The 20,804-nt window shown below is 35.1% G+C and overlaps 3 protein-coding genes across 3 annotated transcripts; all 3 read right to left on the bottom strand.

The window, feature by feature from the left end:
• Positions 1–307: 307 nt before the first annotated feature.
• LOC111468337 lies at positions 308–1,165 on the bottom strand. The gene is made up of 2 exons (XM_023113517.1): positions 920–1,165; positions 308–693 (listed from the first exon to the last, which is right to left on the bottom strand). The coding sequence occupies exons 1-2, from the start codon at positions 1,089–1,091 to the stop codon at positions 410–412; spliced, it is 456 nt and encodes a 151-aa protein (XP_022969285.1). The 5' UTR covers positions 1,092–1,165; the 3' UTR covers positions 308–409.
• A 299-nt stretch (positions 1,166–1,464) lies between these two features.
• LOC111468128 (two pore calcium channel protein 1A-like) lies at positions 1,465–16,486 on the bottom strand. The gene is made up of 24 exons (XM_023113223.1): positions 16,250–16,486; positions 15,105–15,248; positions 14,917–15,024; positions 14,150–14,245; positions 12,789–12,919; positions 12,078–12,138; positions 11,741–11,907; positions 10,947–11,052; positions 10,632–10,709; positions 9,398–9,459; positions 8,868–8,940; positions 8,104–8,169; positions 7,860–8,003; positions 7,408–7,465; positions 6,884–6,991; positions 6,705–6,768; positions 5,371–5,539; positions 4,922–4,986; positions 4,614–4,704; positions 3,860–3,946; positions 3,265–3,342; positions 2,470–2,507; positions 2,283–2,378; positions 1,465–1,851 (listed from the first exon to the last, which is right to left on the bottom strand). The coding sequence occupies exons 1-23, from the start codon at positions 16,388–16,390 to the stop codon at positions 2,300–2,302; spliced, it is 2,214 nt and encodes a 737-aa protein (XP_022968991.1). The 5' UTR covers positions 16,391–16,486; the 3' UTR covers positions 1,465–1,851; positions 2,283–2,299.
• A 1,048-nt stretch (positions 16,487–17,534) lies between these two features.
• LOC111468169 (ataxin-2 homolog) lies at positions 17,535–20,542 on the bottom strand. Its single transcript, XM_023113290.1, has 3 exons — positions 20,285–20,542; positions 19,190–19,471; positions 17,535–18,862 (listed from the first exon to the last, which is right to left on the bottom strand). Exons 1-3 carry the CDS (start codon positions 20,435–20,437, stop codon positions 17,726–17,728), a joined length of 1,572 nt encoding a protein of 523 aa, XP_022969058.1. The 5' UTR covers positions 20,438–20,542; the 3' UTR covers positions 17,535–17,725.
• Positions 20,543–20,804: the final 262 nt, after the last annotated feature.

Consider the following 20,804-nt stretch of genomic DNA (forward strand, 5'->3'; position numbering starts at 1 on the left):
AAAAAAAAAAAAAAAAAAAAAAAAAAAAAAAAAAAAAAAAAAAAAAAAAAAACACTAGATTCGTGCCTATAAGCCACCCAACCAGATAGTACTGCGATGTTGTTCTTGACATCCCCGTTGGGCTTTGCACTTCGTTAACATCACATACATAAATTCAGAGATGGCACCTAATCCAGAACTAGAGAAGTTTCTCACACAAGCTTGACATGACCCAACTAGATTTTCACAAGACAGAGACAAAGAGAGAGATCACTTTTCACAGGGAAGAGAGAGAAACACGACTAAACCGGTTATCCTGAGAGAGAGAGAGAGAGAGAGGGAGAGAGAGAGAGAGAGAGCATAGACTGCTCTACCCTTTCCAAACTTATTCCATACACTGAAATATAGAGGAAGGATTGTGTTGAGGGCTCTAGTAGCTGAGGTCAAACTTGTCAAAGCACTGGAGGAACCGCAAGGCAGCATCCCTAGCCTTATCCGGTGGAGGGATGGTGGGAGACAGTGGCTCGTATTCAGCTTGCCACTGGGCAGTGCACATTTCCGTCTCTTTTCCTTCCACAGGAGTGAATGTGAAGGTCACTTTGTACGGATTATACATCTTTCTTAGCTCTCCTCCCACCACGTCGTAGCTCACTGATCGACCTGTCTCCACCTTCTCTATCTTCTCCACCGACTCCCCCACGTAGCTTCTCAAGGCTACACGTCTCATCATAATCAATAATAACTCATTTGTTACACTACGCTATCACTTTTTTTCCAACAAAGATGTTAGATATCTTGACGGTGTTCAAAATCCACCCAACAAGCAGTGTCTAGAATTAAAGACTAAGAATTCAGCTATGGTTTTCATGGATTTGCACATGGAAACAAAAAAAAATTAAGAAGATATTTAAAACAAGAATTTCTAGAGAGAGAGAGGTACCAGGGCCAAGCTTGAAGAGCCTGAGAGTTCCAGGGCCGCCATCTCCTTGAACATATTCAGCTCGAGAAAGCAGCTCAGGATTGATTTTACTGATAACCTCGTTGTCTCTGTACATCTGCCATGCTTTCTCGGCGGGCAGGTTCAATGACACCTCTCCTTTCATGCTCCTCATTTCTCCGTCTCTATGTGACCACCTGGTTTTTGGCTTTCTGCTTACCCTTGCTAGACAGGGAGAATATAAATAAGGAAGCAAGCTGAATGTATAGATGCCTTCTTTCAGAGTCGAGGGAGGAGTGTTTTAATAAACAACCATAATTGACTCCACAGATAAATATATTTAAAAAAATTTACTCATCACGCATAAAAATTTTATATGGAAAAATCTCCACTAGAAAAGTTATTCGTCGATAAGACCCTAGCACTCTATTGGAGACGCCTGTAAAATTTTCAATTACAAAATCATGTATAAAATAAACAACAATAATCCAACGTGCGTATGAATTTAAAAAAAAATGGCCCATTACAAAAGTGGAGATGCTTGATTCCTCACACGTCGCATTATTTTATTACCAGCAATCATCTCGGACTTTGTGAATGGAGTGGTAAACGATGAGGCGAGAGGATTCCATAGTTTAAAAATCAAGAGTACAGTAATCCAACTGAAATCAAACTAGCAGACTGTATAGCTAAGCTCTCTCTCTCTCCTAATGGAGATCAAGTAAATAAAACTTAGGAAAGTCACCTGCTGTCTACGCAATTCAGATAACAAACTACATTAATGTTCATGCAGACTCCCCATCTTTAAGGTTACCCCCTTCAGAACTATCCACTGACATTATTTATACACGTTTTTTTGGTTCATTTGGAATTCTCGCATCACGGGGAACGGACGAACTGAAACTGGGAGCTTCATTTGACGAAAAATTCCTCATCTGCAGATTGTTTACACAGGCACACAAATATATGGTGAGTGTCTGCATGTGCTTGTCTCGGAGGGAACATTTACAATTAAATAAGAGCTATTTTCTCATGGAGTAAGTTTGCGTCTTTGGTGCTATTGGTTCTTTGAGTACCGTGATATTTTGTATCTATTCTCCTTTTCCACGTTATTAGGTAACATCAACGTTACCAGATTATCAAATCGATGGGCGCCTAGCATATAGATGAACCAAACGAAGCACTCGGATTGAAAGATCAAAATAAGTATGAGAGAAATGAATTCTGGCGAATGTGTCTAAATTCTCAACGCTCTTAATGTGTGGGAAATGTAATCAAAATATCAAAAGACAAGTGGGATGATGCAGCAACAATGCAGAGAGCGTTCAACTAATCAATTATTTGGGAACAAGGGTTGGCTGCTAACCTGGAAAAGAAACAGTACTAATCGGAATCCTTATCCAGTTCTGCACTCAACATATGATGGAGAAGAATGTCAACTTTGCGACTCCGAGTTTTAGTGCTGGAAAAAAAAACCATAAAAATTTGTCACGTCAACATTTTCAAGTCAAATGGAGAGGATGGATGCATATTAAAACTACTTATTGTCGTACCCAACAAAACGTCGACGATCCTTTCTACTATCTCCGTCCTGAACCACAGAATTTAGATTCATAAGTACAGTTAGTTGGACCTTCTTGTTATCCCACAGTGAAAAAAGCACAAATGTTGGATAAATAGGCAAGCTTAATGATTGTTTCTTTATCCTTCTTTTTTTTCATTGTCATTGTAACCTAAAAGTACCGGTATAAACACAATAAAATAGCAGAACCAGCAACGTGAATCTGAAAAACTAGGTGTGGAGCAGAGGAGGCAATTAAAAAAAGGAAAAAAAATGTATGGAAAAGATTTTAACATTGTGTGTCTAATTTATCGTCTCTAATTTTTTTAGAATCTGAAAGATTAAATATCTTGGGAGTAATCAAAAACAAAATTTAAAAATTTCAAGGTGTTGATTATGTATATCAAAAAGATAATACTTCAACAGCTAATGTAGATTTGTAGATTAGAATTTAATTGCAAAGGTTTGAGATTTTGTGGATAAATAATCGCAATAACTAAATATATGCACTCAAGCATTCAAAAGAAGAGGCAACAATTTTTCTCCCCAAAACTAATGTCCAGTTGCTAGAATAAAACTTCAGCAATATCAATCAGAAGAACAACGTACATCTCTAAATCCAAATATTTAGTCTTAATATATGTGTTTCAATCACATACTTCTTTTATTTCAGTTATAGTAAGAGTTAATATAAATCATTAATTTGCATGAGGTCTCCATTTCTACTCTCAATTGAAGTCCAGTAGTTCACAATACCCATCCTTCTCAAGGATCAGAAGATACTGACCTGATCCTGTTCTTCGCCATTTTCTGAAGATTCAATATCCAATTCAGCAAAGAATGCCTCCAAGACAAAGGCTACAACCTGAATCATATCACAATATTTTAAGTTTTTTAATTTGTAACGCCATTATATCAAATATGATATGCTTACAAGCATGCATTCATCATAACTTTGACGAGAACACTGGAAACTTAACTAATAACTAACAATCATGTCAATCAACATGTAGCGGTGAGTGCAATAAGCCGTTGGTAATTACCAATTAAAGAAGGTTATTTTGGATTTTCTCGTTAGTGGAAAAAAAGAGAAGAAAAGATGAAGTAAAGAACATGAACCCTCCATTTATTTGAAGTCCAATATTAACATTTCTTTTCAACAGTATCAATCTCCTCGTTATTTATGAAGGTATTGTGTCAATTAAGAAAACAGTATAGCATGTAATCTTAAAGGAAAAAAAATTCCTAGTGTAATCAGATTACGTTTTATTCATTATGCAGCATTTCTCAGCAAGGAAGCCCATTTATTTGCAGCTATCATCATAGTAAAGATATAAACGATAAGGTACGGGTATTGCATAAAAGCACAAAAGCAAACTTACCAAATTTAAGAGCAGCAAAACGGTTATTAGGTAGAAACTGATAAAATAAACGAGGGTCCAAATGCTTCCTGTTAATTCCTTGTAGCTCTGAGAAGATAAATATTAAATTCAGTGACAAATTCCAGAGATGGTAAAGAAAAGTTACAGTAGGAAGGGAAAATGAAAATAATTACTTGAAACACAAGGATGAGGCACTGTGAAATCCAACTTATGAGGCTAGAGTACATATAAATAAATACTACTTCGTATGTCATAGGGATAATCTTATTAGCATAACGCAGAAATTCTAATCTTGTAGCCAGAAAATAATGCAGCAATCAACAAAGCCACAGAAATTAGGAAAAGGACAATGACAACTAGAATAAACGGAATTTTGAAACATCTATTTTCGTGAAGGGAAAAGTTAGTATGACATTGCAGTACCCTTCTTTCTTCAGAATTTTTGTTCCAAGATTAAGCTTAATTTCTTTTAGTTTTTGTTTTCCTTCATACTGAACCAAATACCAAAACCGTCAACATTCAATGGACATATCAAGGTATTAATGTTTGAAGAAATTACAAATAAAATTTGATACCCATTCTAACTATTTGCATATAACATATAATCTAAAGATTTCAATTTTCACTTTTAGATGCATATGACCATACCCCCAAAGGAGAATATAACAGATATACCGCTTTAGGTTTACAGGAGCCAGAAGCACAAAAAAAAAAAAAAAAAAAAGAAGAGGAAACTGATAATAAAAGAAGGTACCTGCATCCAGGCTTGCCAGTTTCCCATAACTAGCAAATTGAACAGTGTCACCATGCCATTAGGATAGTCGTTAAAATTGAAAAGTAGGTAGCTGACTCAGTCAAGGAAAATCTAAACAGAAAACGTCCTTCACACGGACAAAACAGAAAAAAGTTAAACTGGTTTATTCAAAGAAGGCTCCTGCAGCCACAATGAATCCCTATTTAGAAGCCTATAAAAATTCAGAATCCACTATCAAAGTATTTAAAAGTATCTAGCCAAAAAAATAATAATAAATAAAGAAGAAGAAGTAAAACATCTAAGGATACTCATCCTCATCCAGATCAGTCTTAGACAAAGTGGCATTTCCAGCATTAACAAGTCCTCCAAAGACCTTTAAAACGATTGAGACAAAAGCAAGGGCATTAGTGAAGACAGCAAAAAGTAAAGATATTTGACTACATTATATTACGATGACTAGAAACATGCACCGAAAATAGTTCAAAATCTAAAGAATTTGAATGACCGATCGACATAAAAAGATACAATTACTAAAGAGTAAAATATATAATAATACAAATCTGGAGACATGATACAAAACTTAGGATTAAAGTTTAGATGTTACAAAGTTTATGATCATCTAAGGACCTAAATTAGTCAGTTTATATGTTGCAACAAGATGCAATTTATGACAGGAAAAGCTAATAAAAGTGTATCTTATAAGATTCATTTCATTCTTCTATTTTCATAAATAGTTCATTTCGATCAACGTATTTACCTGCACACCAAGATTGCAATAAAGACAGAGGACACAGAAAATGGTTCCTAGATATGGCATCAAACTAGGGATGAGAGTTAAAAAGGTAGCAAGAAAAGCTCGATATTGCCGGACATGCATTAGGAGCCTTATCAAGCGTAACATTCTTGCTATCAGAAGGTAGCGAATCCTGTAGGCAAAGAAGAGAAAAACAAAATTGTTTATTTTAGCAAGATTAAAAAAGAACTACATGCTATACATTAGAAGAGAAGGTATTATGCTTGATTTTAATAAAGCTGAGTCAATGTAATATAGAATTCCATGGTTTCACTTCTATAATGTCCATATCCGGTATGAACCAAGACTAAAGTTAAACAGTGAGAAAGGATAGGCATGTGAAACCCTTTGCTAACAACATGCCCCTATATTAGTTTACAGCCATTTGGATAAACATTCAGCCAATGCAGGGTCTATGTTACCAATACAATGAAAGAGAATCTTATTTCATGTGAGAAAGACAGGTGTTGATTGCTACATATATACATTTCTCCAGTTAATTGATACATGCTTCGTTAATCTCAAAACAAGTCGACTTCAATAAACAGATTCCACCAATCTCCCCTCAGACAGATAAAAAACAAAGAAAGAAAGAGTGGGCCTAAAATATGATGCAAGCAATGTCGACTATAATTGATAATACCAAAATATACAGCATGTTCTGATTTAACCATGTTCTTTGATAAAAACTAAATAGTTTTTTATTACGATCTTTTTATTTAACTATTTGTGGATATTTGTGATATCTTGTGCGCACCTAAGCTAATCCTATGAAACAATAATTTGACACTACAATTTCTGCCATAAAAAAAATGCATAATATAAAATATCCTAGGTAGGTGATCAAGATTCGCCATAGTTTGAACTTATTACCTTAAAAACATTTTGGTTATACTACTTTATCACAATACTTTAATTTTGTGAATCTGTGATAATTAAATATGTAAATGGATCCGGGTAATTACTTTTGCTCCTAAAGGCTTTTTTTCTTTTCTTTTCTTTTTTTAATGCTTTATTGTCATTTTAACTTCTTGTGGATTCAAAGGATCTAAAGAAGAAGTTGAACAGAAATGCATCATGTACAGTATCTCACCCATCTCTACCGTTATCATTTAACTTTTGAAATGTTAAATCAAAACATAGAAGTTTTAGGCACCACTGAAAAGAGCAGCATTCAAAAGCGAAGGAGCCATCAATTTTTTCACTCATTCCGTAAGGGAATTAGACAGCAAGAGAATATATTTATGAAAGAATAGAGAACATTTTGGTTTACACAGGATGGACAAAATTACTCTTACCATTCTCCATTTGAAAGAAAAGTTAGTCCACTGGGTGCAACGAAAGTTATAGTTTCTCCAATCACTGTCAAAGTAAAAGTGATACTAAAAAGATTGATAAAGAAAATATTAACACAATGAAAAATAAAAAAATTGACCCCCCTCCCCCCCTCTCGCTCACACACACAGATACTATTTACCTATAATCCACGTGACAAGGAAATCAAACTGATTTTGGCCATCTCTCCAATAGTTCAAAAATCCAAACGAGTAGATTTTTAGAGCCATTTCAACTACATATATCCAACCTGTTGGAAAAAAAAAAAGATATTTTGTGTAAAATAAGAAAAAGATAACCATGGTAACAATCAATCACATAATTGCTTTCACATAATTGTTCATTGTTGTTGAATTACTTCGTTAGTTGGTTGTTTCGTGAGTAATTTATTCTTACTTAGGGGATTTGCATCCTATTGGATAGTTTCTCGTATAATGCTTTTGAATAATAAACAAAATCTTCGCTCAAGTTCTATATAAGTTCAATCTCTTAGATGCTATGTTGCATTGTTTTTTCCTACCCAAAAATGATACAGGTTCTTCAAAGCAAAATAACCATTATTGAAATTTCAACCAGGAATACTTAATAAAAAGAAAATTGTAAGAAGTTGGAAACAAATACATAGTTATTTGAAGAAAATAAAATATTTACTTATCAAGACCTTACCAAATACAAACTCGAGTTCTTGCCATGCTTTCTGACCTGCATTGTTTGCTATATCAAGCTGAAACACGAATACCAGAAGTTAAATGCCTATAAGCTGCATAAAAACTTTAATTAAATTGAATGGAGCTGCTACCATTTATTTCGATATTTCTTCAACAAACAAATAAATATCAACTAAGATCATCGCTTAATATATTTGTATCAAAATCCAAAATTTAATTGTGCAAACAAAGGAAAATAAAGGTGAAAAGTATTTAGTATAATTTAGACAAAATCAAATAATCGAATCCTCCATATGAGAGCAACATGAATCACGAGAGAATAAATTCTATGTTTGAAAGATCAAAAAGATTTCCATCCATGATAATGTGACAAAGTTGATTAAATTTCCATTCACGATAACATGACGAAGTTAATTACATAAATAAAATTATTATTTAAGCAAGTCTTACAGTTGTTTCAATAATAACAGCAACCAGGTTCAATATGAGGATAAAAGATACAGCATATCCAAATGTGGGGCTCCGCACAAATGCTTTCAACTTTTTTGAGAAAACTGAATGGTAGATCGAAGGATACCCTTCAAACCATGAAGGCTGCAATCATAGTAATTCCGATGAGCAAATTAAGCCCTTATTCATTCTGTTCACTCCTCAGTAGTTTCTAAAATTCATGGATAAAACTATAAGGACTTACAATGTCCTCCTTCTGGAACTTCAAGGCTATAGCATTGCAAAGATCAGCGAACTCATTCATATTAATCTACATATGAGGAAGGAATCCAAATAAAATCAAGGAAGATAAAGAAAATTATTTTTAATTGCTTATATGTGTGTGTGTGTGTGTGTGTGTGTGTGTGTGTGTGTGTATTCATGTCAACAAGAAAAACAGCTTAAGGGCCAGGGGTAGAGAGAACCCATCCCCAAAAAGAAGAAAAACCTAGTATGTTCGCGAAGATATAATCCATCAGTATGTTTATTATAATCACAAATTGAATATGCAATCAAGCCTCAGTAATTAACCATAACTGGGGAGACTTTTCATAAGCTTCTTTCAGGGCATAGGTTTCCTATAAGTAAAATTTATTGTTTCAGTGGTGTTCCTCTTTTTTTTTTTTTTTTTTTTTTTTTTTAATTGTTCTTCCTTTGTATTTAACCTTAATATGGGAGTCTTTTCGTAAGCTCCTTCAGAGAATAGGTTTTTGAATGCAACCTTTTACCATATCAATAGAAGTTTTTGTTTTTGTTTTTTTTTTTTAAATAATAAACAAATAAAATTGCATTCAAGGTCCCATACCGACACACTTTCACAAATTCAAGTAACTAATGTGCCTTAACTTATCACTACCACCCTCATCCAATACTAGCCAGGTTATAACTTGTAAGGATGAATATAAGTTATTTCGAGAACAAGAATCCAAAAAAATTATTTAGTTTAACAGTTTTGAGGAACTTATGTACCTTAAAATCACGACTGTCATCCAGCTCATCAAATATTAACTCATAATCATCCCTTGATACTTTCGGCAAAGACCTGAGCATAAATGTTACAATCTTGAAAATGTAAGACTAGTCAACGGGCAAAAGCTAAAACTAAGAGTTCTTCTATACCAGGCAAACTACAAAATTGAAATTTGAGCCTTAGTCTGAAAGATAAAACTCTGTACTTTATGCCTTTGTATTCACTGCCTACTTCCACATGCAATCAGCGAAAATAAGATGTTATCCACCAATTCTTAGCAGGTATGATCATGAAATATGATCATAAGAAGCAAAAATACATATTTCAGCAGGTGTTTGATTGCAAAATTAAAAAATAAATAAATAATAACCAACAGAAAGAATTATAAAAACTTGATAGATACACAGGATGCCACTATGAAGGATTATTAGTTTTTCATCAAGCACTTATGCAAGTATTTCTGACTTCGCTGTAACAAATGAACTTCCAAAACTGGCAAACGATAGAGAGGTAGAGAAGGTACAAAAACCTGTATCTGTTAAGTTCTTCTAAAAGTGCAAGGCACTGCTCTTTATTGATAAACCCAACGTTCTGTAAAGACATGAGGAGGTAATCAACATGCAGTATCTTCACCATGAACTTTTGAAGAAAACAAGATGTTGGATGGTAACGTGGACCATATTTACCTCGTTATTCTAGTCAACAAATAAAATAGAAAAGGCACAGAACCAACAACTCAAGGTAAAATGGGGACACTCAGCAGAACCTTTATCCACGACAATGCAACATTGAATGATCACATACAAGAATTTTAATAAACCAGCAGCGGACAGACTCTAATATGAAAAGTGAATTTGAAATAGAGTTGTGGAAGGGGAACGAATGCAAGTACATCCATTTAGCCAAATACTTAGTGGCATGGTTACAGGTATGAAGGGTAAACCAAAAAATAGTAGCACGGCATCAAATGGGATTTTCATCAAGTCCCCCATTCTCTAAATCAAAATTGACACTACCTAACTAAGTTTTTTTTTTTTTTTTGGATAAACACTACCTAACCAAGTTTGACGTCATGATACAAGTCCACTACATAAATGAACATTATTATGAACTAAATATTTTCTCAAATGATTACAATCTTTTTAGATAAACTAAAAAATGAATTAAGTAGGCCTCTTCTTAAAAACATAACTCTAACTAAGTCATGTCCTTCATTAAAGCTTAGATGATACTCATATACATATCCCAAAAGGGACATCTTATTATTTTCTTCCAACAACGAAAAACTCTCCATATAGCTCTACCTTCCATAAAATTATCTGCTGAATGTTTTCACCCTGGCTTTTACACGTTGATACCCAATGAAAAAGCATAAGAAACACAATTAATTTCTATACAACTATCAATAATGATAGCAATGCTCAAATGCTCAAAAACTAATACCATCATTTTTCAGTCATTTCTATATAGTTACAAGCCCGACCTATCTCAATTCAGATAATTAAAAACAATGTCCTCCCCTGTCTTAATGTTTTTTTATGTTTAATAGAAAATTTACCAAGAGAAATTTCTAGAATAGAACAAATTTCTAGTACACAAACAAGAAGAAACCAGGAAATAAAAACTGAACAAGAACAAGACAGATACTTGCACCCGATGTAAAAGTACGACAAGATTCTTTCATCAAAATTAAATAGGATCTACGAGCCACCCATTTAAAACTTTGAAGATGCAAGCTAGATGGTAGTGGCCATGATTCTTACATTAGTATCCATAAGACCAAAAGCTTTGGCCAATATACTTTTCCTCAAGCGGTCCATCTCGGAAATTTGTTTAGCAAGCTAAAATATTAATAAACAATAAAAAATAGAAAAAACGTGAGCTTTTGTATCCATATTAAAAAAAATAAAGTAAGTAAATCAACTTTCGTTGATGAACTACGAATGAAGTAAGTATCTGGAGACGGGAAAAGGATCTGTGGATGAAGCAAGAAACGGGCAGACAAAATTGAGTACTAAAGCCAATTGAAGCCTTCGATAACTATTTACACTGGCAGAGCATGGTAAAATAGTATTTACCTGACTTTTAAAGCTATCGTATACAACAGCAAGAATCAAGTTTGTAACGAAGTAAACTCCCAACAGCACGTAAAGAACAAAAAAGAGACAATACCAACGAGATGCCCTGTAAAAGACAATATAAGTCAATGTAATGCTTACTTTAGAATGTTGGAGAAACGTCTTTGAACATGCATTCTTCAGTTAGTAACTTCAATAATGCATCAACAAAATTCTAATATAACTCTTTTACATTTGATGGAAATTAATAACAATGATACTTCATACCACTCATAATTCATTAATTAATGTAACCTTAAAATACCATTAACATCTCAAGGACATGAATTCTATCAAAATCAAGTAATTCTATCTCTAGAACTAATATAGTAAACTAGTGGCACTGTGCAATGTTAGCGTTCAAATGATTTGCTACTATTTTGAATATCAAAAATGTATGATGTATGCTACACCATCATTAAACGCCTACCAACCAGTACAAAATTCAGGAATGTGATAGTGATTGAGAAGGGGGAATAATTTTCCCTCTGATCAGAAAACTGGGATATCTTTGCACATAGCTCATATACAGTGCTTCTTGCTACCACAGGCAACATAGTTTCCTAAACTTGTATCTTGGATTGTATAGCAGAATGACAATTTAACAATCATTTCCAAAATTTACAAACTTCGAAGGGTTATCAATTCACTTCAAAGGGAATGAAGAAGAAAACGAATATAAGTCTAACTAATAGAAAAATATATCAACAAAAAGCCACTAACAGTGTCTTAATCGTTCTAAATTACCCACTTACTTGTAGGCAGGTATCCAAACATCTGGACTATTGGATGTAGTGAACAAAATAAACATTTGATATAATGTGGCTCCAAAAGAAGTAAATACTATTTTTCCCTGCTGTGTATCCTCAAATATAACATATGCCAACCAGCTGGAAAACAGAAGAAACAAAAGCCCTAGAGCCTGCGAGAAAATGAAAATAACGTAGGAAGAATTGGTATAATAATTGGCATAATATAATGTTAGGCTCAGTTCTTCAACTTTTCGAGCAAAGGAAAATTTAAGATGTGATATAGGTATATTTTAAATTCTGCCTAAACAGAGTATTTATTATGCCAAAATTATATACGAACCAAGACATTCAAGTATGTGCCAAGCATTCCAGCCAGGATGATGATGCTCTCCCGGAGATGCCTAAGGACCAAATGAAATGATTAAATTTGTTGGGTTTTCTTTAAAGTAAACAGTTAAATCATAAATAGGATCGACTCCCACCAATAAGGAACAAGTATCAGATATCAAGGGAAGAGGTAAGTCAAAATCAGAACATTTGAGTTTACATCAGCAATTAATGAAGATAAAATGTTAGGGCCCCATCAAAACTTAACCTTTTACCTCTAATACATTATCTCAAGCCGACTTTCTTCAATCATTAGAAGGAGAGACTACTATTGATGGTCATTTCAAATATCAAGAGACCCAACAACGGTAAAAATTAATATTACACAGAAATTTTATCTTTAAATGAAATGTATGAAGCTCCCTTGTCTTAAATCTCTGCAACACATCCGCCATGTTAAATGCTTGTTTGTATCTTGGATAATTACCTGGCAATTAATATGAGCTAACTAGTCCATGTTAACCCACTAAAATGGCCATCTCGAAACAATCATTTGCCAAGAGTAGTATAAGCAAAACTCGTTTCTTGGAATTAAATTACTTGCTGATACAAGGGTAGATGAAAAAAGCTTCTTTGAATTAGATGCTACAAATATCTTTAAGTATATAAGGTGTGATTCACGTATGACAAGCAAAATAAGAATCTTGTCAAGAAAAAGATATACCTGATATTCATGATGAAAAAGACAACCCTTATATATGGTGCAACTCTGAATGGAAGATAATCGAAGGCCACTGGCGACAAATATAGGGTATAAATGACAAAATCGGCAACCAAAATAATTGTGCAAACGACCTGGAAAATGGGGAAGATATAGAATCAATTACATAAAAACTACTACATCATAGCCACCAAAACCTGATAGGGTATTGACAATTCATAAGGAAGCGATTCCAAATATTAGAATGTTGACTTGCCTATTCTAGAAAATTTTTAAAACTACCTTTAACCAAGGGTACAAGAAAAATATATAGCAATGATTATAATCGTAAGATGAAGTGCGATATAAACAAAATGTATAATTCATAAGATAATAAAATATGATAACCCAACATTTCATCATTTCAGTAGGCTCTGGTTGTATGTTCAAGTTCAACATATCAAAAATACTTCAGTGAAAGCAATAAATCTTGCATTTCTGCCGAAGCTTTTTAGTCACTTAACAAACTTTTTTCGTTTCCTAGAAGACATCCATCTAATTATTGCTAATCTCTTGTATGGATAACGGTTAGAAATAACGAACCTCTACAATGGTATGATATTATCCACTTTGAACCTAAGCTATCATGGCTTTACTTTTGGTTTCTCCACAAAGCCTCATTCCAATAGAGATGGTGTTTCTAACTTATAAACCCATGATCTTCCCCTTAATTCGCCAATGTGGGACAACTCTTCCCAATAGTCCTCAACAATCCTCCACTTGAACAAATACACCATAAAACTTCCCCTAAGGTCTCCTTCTCTGGAACCCTTGGAACCGCTCTTCTCTGTAGTGAGTCCTTTGACTACACTTTCGAGGCTCACAACTTCTTTGTTCGACACTTGAGAACTCTATTGACATGACTAAGTTAAGGGCATGGCTCTGATACCATAGTAGGAACAATGAACCTCCACAATGGTATGATATTGTCCACTTTGAGCATAAGCTTTCATTGCTTTACTTTTGGTTTCCCCAAAAGGCTTCATTCTAGTGGAGATGGTGTCCTTACTTACAAATTCATAATCTCCCCTTAATTATCCAATGTTGGACTACTCCTCTCAAATCATCAACAATAACTTCCATAAGGAAAGAAAATAATTTATATGTGCACTTTTGACATTAAGGGCATAAGGAAGTTGTCTTTATGCTCAAATTACTCAGAAACATGAAAAGTGAATGTTTTCCAATTACCAAGTATCGATCCTTCAAAACCATTCATAATTCAAATTACTTCAACTTCATTTATAATTCAAATTACTTCAAGTTCATTTGAAGTTCAAACTAATTTAGGATACCTCTCAACAAAAGAGACGCTGGACAAGTACCTTCAATTGGTTCAAGGGATTTTTCCAATAAAGCTGAGCACCTTCATATGAAATTGGGAAAAAAGTGTGTATCGTGAGTATTATGAGAGTCGTTGCCTGCATTTAGACGGTAGAGATTCAATGAAACAGACAATGACTAAAGTTGAAAGTGGGAAATAAACAAGACTGAAAACTTCACAAGATTAGTTTCTGGATGCATGATGATACTTAGAAATATAGATAATCTGGAAAATTAACATCCACCATTTGTGAAATAGCTTTCCCACTGAATTGTTTGTTTATATCGTTTGAGGAAACCAAGAAACTTCATAACCCGTTCAATTAAAACATGAAACAATTAAATATCTCTAAATTACAGATTTCTACATGTAGTGCCATCTAATCTCACACAGCCACTTGTATCGAAGGTTATCTATACATATTACACTTTCAATGAATGAGATTCTGTAAACAGTGGAGTATACAGCATCTACAAGCAGCATTCTCCTGCAAATTATATTTGAGTATATAAAGCATCTCATCCTCCTCCAATATAATAACTCAGTTTTGCTTCCGTGCTTATGTACAGTAGCATTCGTATATATAATTTATAGTAACAAGTACTAGGACGAGTATGCATTGAAACTGCCGTGAGAACGCAGTAACACTATTCTATCACATAATCTATTCTGGCAAAGCCATAACATGAGCAACTCCAACTTGACTGAAGTAGAAATAAAAAAAATTTAAAAGATAATAATAACGGAATTTATTTAGTTTTTTCTTACCTCATATATAAGAGATTCAACAGCTGTTAAGTACGGCAACTGCCCAAGAAAGAAATACTCCCTATCATTACAAGAATGTGTCTCGTATTTGGAGCACCACAAAGGTTCCTGTAGAAGTTAATATATTAAAAAATGAATAAAAACTTCTTTTTACGACTGATGAATGACAAAAAAATGGAAGAACAAACCTCAAAGAAATTTAGAATTATCAGCGCAAAGAAATTTAAGGACCAAAGAAAATCAAATCTAATGAAAATGAAGTATAGTCTTGCAGCACTCTGAAAGTTTGACTGATCAAGAATTTTCTCGGGTATACCAATGCCATCTTCAGCCTGCAAAATTCAGTCTCTATCAGCAATGACAAAAATGTTCTGTTGGCCAACGTTTAAAGTAAAACTAAATCCTTTTTTCCATAAACTCTATGAGAGTATCCTTGTTTCATCGACAAAGTTAATTGTTAGCACAAATCTTGAGCTTAATTAATCAATATTCCACACACGTTTGTACCATTTCTTGGCATAAAAATAAAGATGAGCACAGCCACTAACAAAAAAAAAAAAAAAAAAAAAAAAAGAGCAGAGTCAGGGAAACAAAATAAAGGTAGGGGACCGCCATTTTAGAAAAACTTCCATTTTGTTCTTTCCATTCTAGCACTTATCAGCTCTCAAATGAATATAGAAAATTATTGAGTTGAACTTGAAAGAACACAAAATTTCTCATTAATAGAGCTTTTTGTTTATTATTATTGTTATTGAGAAAATGTAGCAGAGCATATGTAGCCACATGCAAAATAAGTAGCATATACCTTCAGCTATACTAATGATGAGAAATGAAAATCTAGAAAAGTAAAACCATCTATTCTCAGAGAGAAAATGATGAGAATTGGAAATAGGATTAGAGCTCAGAGGGAGATAGATTATCGATGAATGTTGAATTTAAAAACAATATATTAAGCTGGAATTACAGTAAAAATAATCTTCTATGCAACTCGAGTCAACAACAGGAAAAATAATCTTCTATGCAAAACTACGACCAGTTCCAAGACATTCCACCGCTAAACCACTCCAATACCAAGGTCATTTCTCCATAGTCACAAATCCATATCTGAAAAGGCCAGGCACAAGATAAAGATTCCGCAAACCAAAAATCCGTCAAAACAATCCAAATAAGATTCAAAACTCATCATACTTAAAAGACACAGCTCCAGCTAAGGTAGAGAAACAAGGATCACAATGTTCAGTGAAGTGATAAAAGACCATAAAACATTTCCATCACCAATGAAAGAAGAAAAAAAAAACGCGCGCGAGAATCAAATGCGGCAAAAGAGTCTAACCAGATCCACAAGAGCAGCTGCTCTTTGGTACGCCGAGCCATAAGCGATGGCATCGGAGCGGCGCCTAAACCTGACATGCGGAATCTGACGTCGAGAGCTGGAGCTACTGCTACCTTCTCCTCCCAGCAGAGATTCCTCCATGTCCTTCGTTGGAGACTTCACAACAAACTGAAACTCAGAGCACAGGTAACAAAAGGAGGGAGATGGGAAGTTGGTGAGGGAGCTTCAATTTTGACATGAAATATTAAGAAACTCAATTAATGGACGTTGAATTTTGGAATTTACGGGATTGCCATCTTATTGAAAGGATGGTGACATGGCAGAGACATGTGGCATGCCACGTAATTGGATCCCCGGGATATTAGGGCCGAATTCGGTGTAAGCATCTCCACCATAAACATTTAATTACCACTGCGACAGAACGAATATTGTAGTGTGATCTTACTTTATAGTTAAATTATAAAAAAGATACAAAAATTTTGATTTATTAATCTTTAAAAAATTACAACATTGTCCTACCATTCGAAGATCCAATTTTCATTCAATATTCTAACTATAATAATTTTTTGAAAGTGAATGTTTTATTAAATAATTGATAAATATTAAGAAATTTAGTGAGTTTAATCAATAGGTTGCAAGTTTAGTTGACAAATATGAAGGTTTGAGTTTATAAGATAAGGACTGGAGTGTTCCAAAAACAAGCTTTTAAGCTTATAAGATACGGAAGCAAATAAACGCCACGGAAAAGAATGCACTAAAATTATCCATTGATATCTGTGGGGCCTGCGACCCAGAAGAAAGGGACAACTCAACCACCTGTTTGTCTGGAAGTAAATGTAAATTGAATCATAGCCAGCAGGCAATAGCACTGCACACTTTCAACACTGCTGTTTCATTGAATCATAGCAAAGGACACCCCCACCCCACATAGGGCGTCGGCAACACTGCATTCTTTCTCCTTCTCTTCGTGATAGGTGTCGGCATGAATACATTCCTTCTTTTCTGTTCTTTGGAAACTCGATGTCATGGTCAGGTCATGATCGTCGGTCATACGAACAGGAACACATGTCCATTCCAAACCTATTACCTATTACCATGGCCGTATGTCCATTCCAAACTTATTCCCAAGTCTCGAGTGGAATCCAATGCACAACACAAGCTTCGAAAAGGATTTGGGGAAGTAGGAAACTAGCAGTAACAGGCTAACACCAATGATGTCTTTGACTATCAAACATGTTTGGGAATGAAAGTAGAAAACTTGCATACAAACATTAAGAGGAAGTCATATGAAAAGATTTGAAATAGCAGGTAGAAGATATTCACACAATGTTTAAATTATACAGCCGACATTTTTAAATCTCACAAACCATAACAATATATGTACGAGGATAAATTTTATTCGATGCATTAAAACGATGCAATTTACGAGGCTGGTCATGCCCAGGATGGGCCGCAAACAGGGGTTGATTAAATTACTCACCACGCTCTTTGGGGCCCTGGACCTGCAGGAGTACTCAATCTGTCTAGAACTGCGTTGAAGTCGACCGTTTGCCCACTGTCCTCCATTCTCTGAATTATACTGGCAACATGGTCGCCCCTGAAACCCATGCCAACCAGTTTTTCGATTAAATGTGAATGACTTGGATTCCTGGCTGAGACATGGGGGCCTGTTGGAGCTTGAGGAGGAACCTGAGGAGGTGCATTGGCCGGAGGATATCCACTTTGATTGAAGTGGGATTGCTGAGACGGATGATGTGGCTGTTGAGGGAGATGGTGTGGCGGTCTTCCGCTTTCCCTATCATACATCATATATGCTCCTCCAGAGGATAGCGCAGGCTGTTGTCCAGGAGGCATATAGCCCTCGCCTGTTGCTGGTCCATAAGCATTTTTCACTTGAGGAGGTTGCTGTGGAGCAGAACCACCACTTGCAGCAGCATACCCATAAGGCACTGCATCCGCACGGCTTGAACCAGGTTGAGGAATAGATGCAAAAGACATTTGCATAGGCATGCTGCTTGACAGAGTCTCTGGCATAGAAGTTGGTTGATTTGGTGGGTAAGGAGAAGGGTAGACTGAAGTAGGCGGTGGTCTGATCTGAGGTTGCATAGAAGCCTGTTGTGGTGGTTGTGCCGGCTGAGATGGTGGCTGCGCCCATTGTTGTTGGTACTGATTAAATGGTTGTGGAGTTTGACTTAGCTGGGGATTGGTCATCTGCGAAACGTCTTGAGGTTGTGATGCCCGGTGATGGGAGTCAGATGAGATATACTGGTTCTGAGCATGCTGGATATGGGATGGTTGTTGACCAGGCAATTGGGATGAAGAAATGTAGTAAGATTGGTGTTGTTGAGGCACATTCTGAGGCAAAGCTGCTGAAGGGGGTGTCATAGGATTTTGCTGCGGGACGATCTGATGTGGCAAGGCCAAAGCTAATTGCTGGTTGTGAATCTCAGATGGATTTTCGTTCTTTTTAGGATCAGTTGAAACCCTCTCCTCATTTGTCTGCGAATGGCTCGACAAAGATGGCTCTTTCTGTGGGACCTGAAGTTTAGCCAAGTCTTTTTGAGTCTCAGCAAGCTCTTGCTTGTCTCTGATAATCTGTACAGATCTGTGAACCTACAGAAATGCATCAAGTACAAATTCAATTCAAATGTTACTAATCCTCTTGGTCAGTACCAAAATTTAAGAAATAAAAATGACGATAAGGCTTGAAAAGAGCAGTCACTTTTCATATCAAGTGCACGATTCAAGAGTCAACAAGTGATAAGGTTTAAGTTGCAAACTAATTATACTTTATACAGAATCATTAGAAACAGTTCATTTATCGCGTCTACAAATGATCGTATAATATGAATGAAAACAATGTTACTTTTTCATGATCATAAAGTACCAAAGAAGATCCTCAACTGACAAACTCTTCAAAGTTCTAAAGTCGTGGCTCACCTCTTGTACATGCTTCTCAATAGATTTAAGCTTCGAATCTGCCTCTTCATGGTCACGGGCCAAGTCAGACCGCATTTCTCCAACAGATTTATCAAGGTTGTAGCAATACAGTTCAAGTTGTGATAGGCGTGAACTTATCCCCTCGAGAAAACGCAAAAGGTTATCAGAATGCTTTTTCATGCTGTTCTCAACAGTAGCAATCACATCTTGATTAATGGAATCATCTGGTTGACCATATGCAGCACCAGGGAATACAGTAGACATTCTACTCTTGTGAAAATCCTGCCCATATAAATATGCACAACTTTAATCGTTCATGAAATAATACACATTGAATTCCTAATTTAATATGATTCCAGAAGACATAAACTGAGAGATGCTGCATGTATAGTAAAATTGATAGAATGGTTTATATAAATCCAAGGCAATTAAAAAGTACATAAAATCGTCGGGGATGCTCGAGCCACAATACGACTAGCAACAATACTTGCTGCCACTGCAAGCTGCTATTGCAGCTTCATAATCCTATGGGATTCTCCATCAGTAATACCAACTTTAACCATCAATGAGACTTGCTTATGAACGGAAAATACTAACAATAATAATCGAGTTAAATGTTCCTCTCTATCAGTTCATGAACCCATTATTTACAAGAACAAATAAAAGATGCAAGGAGGATAAGATACAAAACCCAAGACTACGTAAAAACAAATGTTCCTTTCGTCTAGGATGATTATTCAAAATTATATCAAACTCCAACTGAATTGAACAACTAAATTCATTCTGGAGACTGGAAAGCACCAACAACGTTCGCTCAACAATAAACCAGACAAGCATAAGGCCTAGAACTCAGCTAATGCAAAAATGGATTGGCATGGATCATCATCTCTACCCTTAACAATCGAGTACTCGTTTCTTAAGCCAAAAATAAACACCGCCCAATTAAACTACGATCAAAACTAGAATGTTAATATCAAAAATCACAAACCCTAATCGCACCCAACAATGAAAAATCGAAAATTACTTTCAGACATCCATAACCCAGGACAGAAAACTAGCCAAAGAAACGCAGGAACAAGTAATACCCCCACGAACCTTGCTAGAATTGGCAACGGAGACTGGATCGCTATGGCTACCGTTTGAAGGTTCCTGTTTAGTGTAGTCCTCAAATGAGCAAAGGATATTATCAGAACCAAAATCAAACGATTTGGGGGCGGAATTAGGGCGGCCTGCTGAACCAGACGCCATAGATCGCAGTGCGAAATCGAAGGAATGGGTGTGAAGGCTGAGATTTTTTAGGAAATAGAGAGAGATGGGGGTTTCCGATAATCCAGACCAAAATTATCTTGGGATGATATCTAATCCAAGACTGTGTTTATATAGACTTGAATAAGGTTTTCGATTTTTTTTTTCTTAAAAAGAAATAATTACAAAAGATGCGTGTCTAATATTCTTTTTATTTTAGAAAAATTATTTAATATGATAAATGATTAATATGCTTCAAAATGAAGCATATAAATTAGCAATAATATAAGATCGAGTAAACTTGTATACATCTTATTCTTCCGACTTTATTAGTATTTAATAATCAATGAGTTTTAAGATTAAAATATAA

The sequence above is a fragment of the Cucurbita maxima genome, unplaced genomic scaffold (genome assembly GCF_002738345.1).
Source record: "Cucurbita maxima cultivar Rimu unplaced genomic scaffold, Cmax_1.0 Cma_Scf00036, whole genome shotgun sequence".
Classification (NCBI taxonomy): domain Eukaryota; kingdom Viridiplantae; phylum Streptophyta; class Magnoliopsida; order Cucurbitales; family Cucurbitaceae; genus Cucurbita; species Cucurbita maxima.